The following is a 9,440-nucleotide window of genomic DNA, read 5'->3' as shown; positions in this document are numbered from 1 at the left end:
AACTTACTAAAATAATTTTTCATTATAATACATAGCTTTGAATGTATAGCAACAATTTTGAAACAAATGCACGATTGAAATTTAAAGACTAGATGAAATAGATAATTTAAAGAATACTTCAGGGGTCTGTTTAGATTTTCCTGAGAGGTACCTATTTTTTGAAAATTTAGACATAATTTGTGAAAATTAAAAATTATATTAAAAAATCAACACAAATATGGTAAAAATATGAATTTATCGTTTCTTACGAGACACAAAAATAAAATTTTAAGAAAAAAGTTTTTTGTGAAATTATTCTACCGTTTTTCCTAAAGTTGAATTTGTGAAGGTACCGCTAAACGGTAGCAAATTTGACTTGGGCTTTAACTATTAAAGCAAAGTTTCAATTAGCAAACCATAATTTTAATTTAAAATTGTGATTTCTTTTTTTTTCCCCTCTTGATTTTTAAAATGACAAAATAAATGTAACAGATTGTGTTTATAAATGTAGTCATTCATCAATAAATAAATATTTAATCTATATATTTTTACATTAAAATATTAATTCTACATCCAAATAGATAAGTTAAGCTAAAAAAATTTTTTTTTTTAAATCTATGTACTCATTGGAATTTCTTTTCCACACATTTATTTGATAGAAAATCAGATAATGTCAAAGATACTGTAATCATATGAGAAAAAATACCCTACTGCTTCAAATAGACTTTGAAAGGGAAGAATGACACTATATCAAGGAAAAAATATCTGAATTCATCAGTCTATTTCTTTTTTCTTTCTATTTTTGGCATATTAGGGTAATATCTTTATAATATAACCTCAAGCTTCAGAAATATACATTTTCCACCAATAAAATATAATGCAGATTTTAGTTCCACGTTTCTTAATTCAAAAGGTAGAATTTTAATTAACATTATTTGCATTATTTTTTGAAAAAAATGCATGTTTATTAATTACTTTCTAGAGCTATTATGCAAGTCTATATTAAGACAGCATTAAATGTTTACTCTAATCTGTACTTTCAATGTCAAGAATCAAAAGATTTTTAAAAATGTAATTTCAAATGTGTTGAAATTGAACACACACCAAGAAAGAAAGTAATTTCGTTAACTAAAATTAATTAATGCAGCAAATTTATTTAAAATAAATGTTAAAACTAAGAAAAGAAAATAATAAAAGTATCAATAATTTAAAACACTGTTTTTTAACTTTTAAAATCAATATATATATATAAAAAAATTTGTTGATTTAAATCAAGCTGATTTAAATCAACAAACCCTGCCTTAACATACGATTCTTCGATACAGGTCAAACACTATTGGTTAAGGCCCCTGTTCGATGACGCTCACTAACTTCAATGAATGCTCCGCAAAAAGCTATGTCTTGGCATAAAATAGTTGAAATTTTTTGACTAATAATATATGCACTAAAAAAAACACTTGTGCCTCCACTTCCCACTATTTCCCTTATTATACTATATTAAGATCTATTAGTGAGCATAAATCCTTTTTCTAAGCAATCATTTTTTGAAATAACATTTAAAATTAAAAGTATATCGTTATAACAAATTTGGGGAGTTCACAACACAAATTTAATATTTGCTTACCAAACGGACGGATGTATTTTAAATACACTTTTTGTATATTAATGTAGTATATTAATGTAGTTTGCACCAAAAAATAATAATTGTAAAATGGTTAATAAGATCAGACACCGATTCAAATAACTTTATCTTAAAATGTAATGTAGAATTACATTATTCTAATAATAATAAAAACGTTCTTCCTAAACTCTTCATTTAGAAATCAAACGAAATCAAAAACGTACAGTACAGGTAATTTTAACCTTTAAATTAAGAAAATAAAAATATTTTTAGGAAAATAATAACTTTACGACTTATATCAATTTTATGCTGGTGACAACCGAACTAAAATAAAATGAATGTGGAAAAACTGTATCCTACCAGGAGATTTTCCAGCTAATAAAAATGTATTGACAAGAATGGAAAACTACGACACTATTATTAGATTTTTATGATATGTATTTACACAAAGCAACTTTTTAATGCGCCTTTTTCACCTGGAAAAAAAAAATCAGTACTTTAATCAATATGTTCGCTTTTTGTATTATGCTTAATTTTCTGTAATAAATTTATCAAAATGTACGATTTTAATTTTGTTTAAACATATGTATTATCGCAATATAATTGCATTAATTCTTCTTTTTCATCTGGAGAATCTGTTTCAGAACTAAAATCTATATGTTCGCCATTTGTATTATGCTTAATTTTTCGAAAAAAAATTATCAAAATGTACGATTATATTTTTGTTTAAACATAAGTATTATCATAAATATTTTCTTTAATCAGTCTTTTTTATCTGAAGGAACTATTTTAGAACTATAATCAATATGCTCGCAATTTATTTTACGCATAATTTTTTGCTATAAATTTATCAAAATGTACGATTTTATTTTTGTTTAAATATATATATTTTCACAAAATAAGGTCTTTAATCGCCTCTTTCATCGAGCGAAACTATTTCAATACAACATATTCAAATCAACATGTTCGTAATTTATTTTAAGTTACATTTTTTACAGTTCAAAATTTATCAAAATGTATGTTTTAATTTTGTTTAAAGATTGTATTAACACACAACCATTTCCTCATTCAGTATTTTTCCCTTCATTTTTTTAGTGAGGGAAATAATTTTTTATTCGAAAAAATAAAGGTTTCAATTTTTTGCAAATTTAGAAAAATGTTATATACATTCAACTTTTCTTGAAACTAAAAATCTTTGTTTGTAATTTTCTTGATTCATAAAAATCAATTCATTATTATTTTAATAGAATAGAGAAAAGTAAAGTTCTATAGGACTTTTGAAATACATCCATGCGATTTATGATTTTTATAGTTTATGAAATACAAAATACAATTTTAAAATTTTTTATGGTTATTGCAAACTATTTTTTACGCTCCCGTCAAAATAAAGTCATGGAAATGTTTTTCGCTTACATATTTGAATATAAGTTATGGAAATCTGTTCCGTAAACTTAATAGATAGAAGTTCGAGGAATGTTGCAACAAATCATGATATATTACAATTCACAGATTTTATGTTTTTTATTCGGAAATTAAAAAAATTTCATTATCGTCATGCTTGCCTCTTAAATAAAAACATTTAATTTTAATATTGCTAAAGATATTTAACCATATCGGTTGTAGGAACCATGAATGGAATAGTATTTCTCAGTACTATATATAATTATAAAAATTATTAATATTTTTTTGAAAAAAATTTCATTATTTTTTTTTAATTTATAGAATAAAGAAAAAAAAATTGGAATAATATCTATTACAGCCATAAAAAATTACTCTTAAGCTCAAAGTTTTATTAAAAAGTATATTTTTTTCCTATCGTTTTATTAACTTCAGTAAAATACCAAAAATGAATTTAGAAAAGAAGAAACGCATTCCTATTGCTCCTTTATTTTAAAGTTTTTGTAGTTAAAATTATACATATGCTGATAAAATTTCAGTTTTTTTTTTCCCCCTACAAAACGACCATTTTGAATGCAATAAAAAAAACCTGTTTAAGAAAATTCTAAAAACAAAAAAAAGTTCTATTTGAGAGAAATGTAACTTAATTTTAATCTCCGATTATTTTTTCGAATAATATTTTTTTAATCACATGAATATAGACTGTATAGATATTTATTAATTGCCTAGACTGACAAGCAATATGCTTCTCTTTTTGGTTAATAAATTTATGGATTATAATTTTATATAATTAAAGATTTCATCGTAAAAACTGAAATGGATTTCAAAAAGTTAAGCAGTTGAGTATGAATAACTACTTTAAATATTCTCAAGTATTTAAAATGGCACTTTCCCCAGTGACAATTCTCGACACAAAAAAATGTGCTATAGAGTATTTTAAAAAATAAACATTCTAACCTTTTTTGAAGAAATATTCTTTTAAATTTGTTCTAAATTTATTCTTAATGTTTTAGTTAAATATTAACGAAAACATTTTTTCAATAAACATCAATTTAAACTTTAATTTTTATAAATAATACGAATAGATGTTTGAATTTTAGTTGTAGTAATAATATCTTTTTTAAATTTTCAAACTTCCATAAACAAAAGTTTCTTAAAAAAATTTACATTAAAATTCCTTATGAAGAATAGCAGGCATTATCATAAAAATCATACGATTTGGTCAAAAAAATTTTTCCTTCATTCATGTTTTTAATTCTGTAAGAAACACAAATTGTGATTCAAAAATGATATTCCGAACCAAACCCTGCTCTAGCTTAGGTTTTTGGATAAATGATAGCGTCCTCTATAGAAAAAAGTTCTAACTAATTTCTCCTACAGGAACTACTAGTTTTATTTTATTTCTTAATATTTCCAATTATATATTTGAAATAAGGATCGTTATTTTGATAACTCTAAGAAAATCAGTAAAATTACATAATATAAAATAGCTATTTATACAGTATGTTTCTTGATTTTTTATGAATCATTAACAAAAATTTCTGTTTCATAATTTTTTATTTTATGATTACTTTGTATTTTAGATCATCCATTTGTCACTTGAACAATCATGCAAAAAATTCGTATTTTTTTCTTTAAAATAAACTTTGAAATATAAAGTGCTTTTCAAAAATACTTAAAATATATAATTAGAACAAGTAAGTAAAAAAAAAAAAATTACAATCAATTTACATACTTAACTAAATACACGTTATAGTTAAAATTTGGTATGAATACATTTAATAAAACAAATCATGCAGATCTTATTTATAATTTTTTTCCCCTTCGGATCAAAATTTTTTTTACAATTCATTATTATTATATTTTTTTTTTCACTTTCTAGCGCAAACGTGTTATTTATTATTAGCAGTAGTATTGATTTTAAGTAAAATTACAAAAAACGGGACCAATAAAATTTAAAATAGTGAGGTACTACATGTTGCTAGAAAAAAAGACAGCATATTTTAAAAATATGTTAAAATATTTAAAATATAATCCTCATCTTTTGTTATATGCAAATTTTAATTTGAACTATTTTGTTATAAAATCGCAAAATAAAAATAATATTAATATAACTTCTTTTTTTTTTATTAGAAAAATACAGTTAAAAAATGTCACAAGAATTTAAACATGAACTAATGTTAATTAAGCATAATAAATACTTAGTTTTTAAAAAATAACAACACTCTTATGTCATTCAAATTTAAGGTTAAATTAAGAAATCATTTTGATACCAAATGCATGTTTTGTATTTTAGAAGAACAAAACATGTCTACGAACTTAACGAAAAACTGTTAAGAATTATGACACTTATAATGACAGAAAATAAGGATATAAACAATAGAAATGAAATATTGGAAGATTTTTTCTTTTTATATAGTTAACATCAACTATTCTTACACTCGTTAATTTGGCACCGAATTAATGTTTATATAAAAAGTGAGGACTAAAATTTTATTTCTCCTCACTTAACTGGAAGATATTATTTAAAAATTTGAAATTTAGTTTTAAATAATAAATTGTTTTATATTATTTCAAAACAATTTTTTCGTGTACGTGTTAATTTTTAGATCGTAGCCATCTTGAATCTCGTTCTTCTCTGAAACACAAAAATTAAACATTCGCTTAAATAAACAAAAACGATTAACCAATTACTAAAAAACTCTCAAATAACTCTTAAAATGGACTTTTGGGTCATTTTTTATGGATAATAAGACGTTTTATTCTGTAAAATAACGAAAAAACATAATATGAAACAACATCAATACAATCGCATTGAACTCCATCTTTCATTCATTTCTAAAGCGATGTTTTTTCTTTATTTTTTTAAAATAAATATTACACTTTTAAAATTTTGATAACAATTTATTTCGATATACAATACACATATCTAAATTCTGTTTTACTCTTTAAGAAAAATAACAAGTGTTTTAAATATTTTTATTTCATATTTAAAAATTGACTTAGGAACACTGAATAGGATAGCGTGTGCTAATAAGTCCCGAAAAGGAATTTTTTCCCGTAAGTTGTACTATTTCTAAGACATTCTTTTCTATAGGTATTTATAGCTGGGATTTCTGTCTTTCATTTCACATATTATTTCGGTCATAACTAAAAATTTTAATCCGATATAATTAAAAATCAACAGATGTACCCTTATTCGCTCGCAGAGGTGAGTCTGAATTCAGCTATTTTAATAAATCACAGTGATATGTGGATGCTGATTTCTCGATTATTTATTAAAGTAGAGAATATAAACTAACTAATCTGAAAAGTTTCAATGAAATATCTTTGTAATTTGATTTATTAGAAGGCAATCAAGTCGATCAAGAAACACAATTTCCACCTCTTGCAGCTATCGGACGACTCACTCCCTGCCTTTACCGCGCTCCCAAAGTTTACAGCTTTCTGCGACGTCCGCAAAGAGTCTATATTAAGAGAGCGCTTCAAACCGAAACCATCACACTCTCTTCGTCAGTTTCGTTATCTGCGCGTCAGAATTTCGCTCCTAATTTGAATCGTCATTTCTCGATTTTTCGTGAACTATGGTTGAATCGGAAGCTACAACTGCTGCACCTCCCGCAGCTACGCCTAAGAAGGCTAAATCTGCGAAACCTAAAAAGCCTAAAACAGCTCCATCGCATCCAAAAGTATCTGATATGGTAAATACTGCTATTTCGACTTTGAAAGAACGAGGGGGATCATCGCTTCAAGCTATAAAGAAATACGTTGGAGCTCATTACAAAGTGGATGTTGAAAAATTATCTCCTTTCATCAAAAAATATTTGAAAAATGCCGTTGCGTCTGGAAAACTCGTTCAAACCAAAGGTAAAGGAGCATCAGGATCTTTTAGAATGACAACTGGTGGAGTCAAGGAAAAATCTACTAAACCCAAAACATCAAAAGTGGTGACCAAAGCAAAAACGGTCAAACCTGCTGCCAAGAAAGTAACAAAACCCAAAACTCCTAAGAAATCTGCAGTAAAGAAAGCACCAAAGCCTAAGTTGGCCAAATCTCCAAAGAAATCCAAGACCCTGAAACCCAAAGCTCCAAAACCCAAGAAAGCCAAGGCAGTGAAGAGAGCAGCCCCCAAAAAATCCAAATGATAAACTGTATGCATCATCACTTTCATTCTACATCTTCATTGTTTTCATCTCATCTTGAGCATCCCATTGTTTCATCTTGAGCATCCTCATCACTTCAGCAATCATTGCCATCGTCATTTAATTACCATTGACTGTCATTATCATCATTCTGTTCATTATGTCATTGACTGTCATCATTCTCCCATACATCATTGACCATCTTCATCATTTTATCTGATCATCATCATCGATTGTCATTATCATTTGTCTAGTGAACGTTGACTGATTTGAAATTTTCGGAACTCTTTATAAAATTGAATTTATTTTATTACTATTTCATGTGAGTATCGAATTTAATTATCTAATAATATATTTAATTATTTTATTTCTAAATTTAAATGCTTATAGTTTAAAAAAAAATCTCGTAAGCATTATATCGTAAAATTGATTGTTGAAAAGTATTAATTAGTACTAATATTATTCTTTAAAAATATGTGAACGCCCGGTAATATCTGTATTTCATGATAGTTATATTTGCGCTGATCTTAACTTGAATACAGAAATGTATATTATCTAGCTTAGTAGTTTTTAATGGTTTTAGATTGTGAACATTCTGATTGTAAATAATGTTCAAAATGTTTAAATTGAGTGTATGTTTTAGTATTGCATTTAGAAACTGCTTTACTTTCTTTTTTTGTCTTCAATTATAAAATTTGTTAATGTTACCACTATAAATTTGTTTGTAGTGCAAATTATCAATTGTTTATTTATTTAAAAGTTACATAACATCATCATTTAAGAATCATTGTTGTATATATTCAAATTTTTGTAATAAAATAATATAAAGTCATTATTGCATTTTTTTATTCCTCAAATTTAAATTTATTAAGATTTTATTGTTATGATTTGAAATTGAGTAGTTTTTTGTGGTAAGATGTTGATAAAATTGAACAATTATTAACTAAATATTAATCTTTATTTGAAATAATTTATAGTTTTAATAAGAATTATAGTTCAATGTATTAAAAATCCAATTACGATTATAACTTAATTATATTGTTTGTTAGAGAAATAATATTTTTTAGATTGATACTTTTTGGTTAACTGTGAGCAAGTAAATATAACTACTTTTTAATAATTTATTTGTGAGTATTCATTTTTAATAAATAAATATTAAATGAATTTACTTGTGTCATACTAACCGAAAAGTACTGTTAAGATCACACGTATTTAATTTCAACGAGATCATACATAAATTTTTAATTTTAACAAATACCTATTAAAATAAGATTCAACCAAAATTTTTATTATAAGCAATTTTAATTATTGTGTTCCAGAATTTTTGTTCAAGATGTAAGTGCTGTTTTTTTAAAGTTAATTCAATAATGCTTATTATCATAATATTGACCCTACTAGATAAATTTAAACACAACTTGAGATTTTGGTTTAGAAAATGTTGAGTTAAATGTTAACATTTTTATTCGCTGACTGAAAACATAACAGATTCTGGTAAGTATGTTTTTTTTCCAGCAATTTTTTTCCTGTAATGAGTGCTTTTTTTTTGCTACTAAATGCAAAAGGTAAGTATCAAATGGTTAAATGCAAATAAAAAAAAAAATAGATATGACAATGCATATTAGAAAAAAATATAATGGTTAAATATTAATTAACCCATTATAATTTTCAATAGAATGACATTCAATTTATTCCACATTAAATTAAGAATATTTGTACATTAAAAAAGACTAATTGTTTAATAATCATCACAAATTAATGATAAATATCATTGAATTTATACTTTTTAAATACTATAAAGTTTATTTTGAAAATAATCACTAAAATATTTTTCAGTTATAGTTCTGTGATAAAAAATTTTTTCTAATAATAATTTAATGCCTGTAAATTGAATAAAAGTGTAATTTTTTTTAGTTTTACTTAGCTATATTTTAGATCAAAATTAAAAATAAATCTATGTAATTATTATTAATAAGGGTTTAAGTGAAGTTTTAACATTTTGAAATAAATTGAGAATATAAAAGGAAAGTTTTGTGGGTAAATTCTTCACAAGTTGAAATAGAAGCAGATCTGAAGATCAAAGAAAAATGATCTTGCTTCAAAATTTATTTCGTGGCATGGTGCTGCCCTCTAGAGGTTAAAATAATTATCAGATATGACTGATAGCATATTCAAGTCAGGACTGATCTAGGTTCCAGGTTTAAAATCTATTGATGAAAAATTTGCTTACTTTCCATCGTACTTTATCAATAATAAAATATAAAAAATTTGACGAATATTATATTTTGTTTTAAGATTTATCT

At 24.7% G+C, this 9,440-nt stretch overlaps 1 protein-coding gene across 1 annotated transcript; it reads left to right on the top strand.

The window, feature by feature from the left end:
- Positions 1–6,487: 6,487 nt before the first annotated feature.
- Positions 6,488–7,972, top strand: LOC107436573 (histone H1). The gene has a single exon (XM_016048337.4). It carries the CDS (start codon positions 6,583–6,585, stop codon positions 7,141–7,143), a length of 561 nt encoding a protein of 186 aa, XP_015903823.1. The 5' UTR covers positions 6,488–6,582; the 3' UTR covers positions 7,144–7,972.
- The last annotated feature ends 1,468 nt before the right edge of the window (positions 7,973–9,440 follow it).

The sequence above is a fragment of the Parasteatoda tepidariorum genome, chromosome 8 (genome assembly GCF_982258835.1).
Source record: "Parasteatoda tepidariorum strain Cologne lab strain chromosome 8, Ptep-v5.0, whole genome shotgun sequence".
NCBI classification, from domain to species: domain Eukaryota; kingdom Metazoa; phylum Arthropoda; class Arachnida; order Araneae; family Theridiidae; genus Parasteatoda; species Parasteatoda tepidariorum.
This window is presented reverse-complemented; position numbering and strand designations above follow the sequence as displayed.

Bases quoted from the DNA above. Each gene is read 5' to 3' on its own strand.
- LOC107436573 (XM_016048337.4), top strand. From the start codon at position 6,583: ATGGTTGAATCGGAAGCTACAACTGCTGCACCTCCCGCAGCTACGCCT.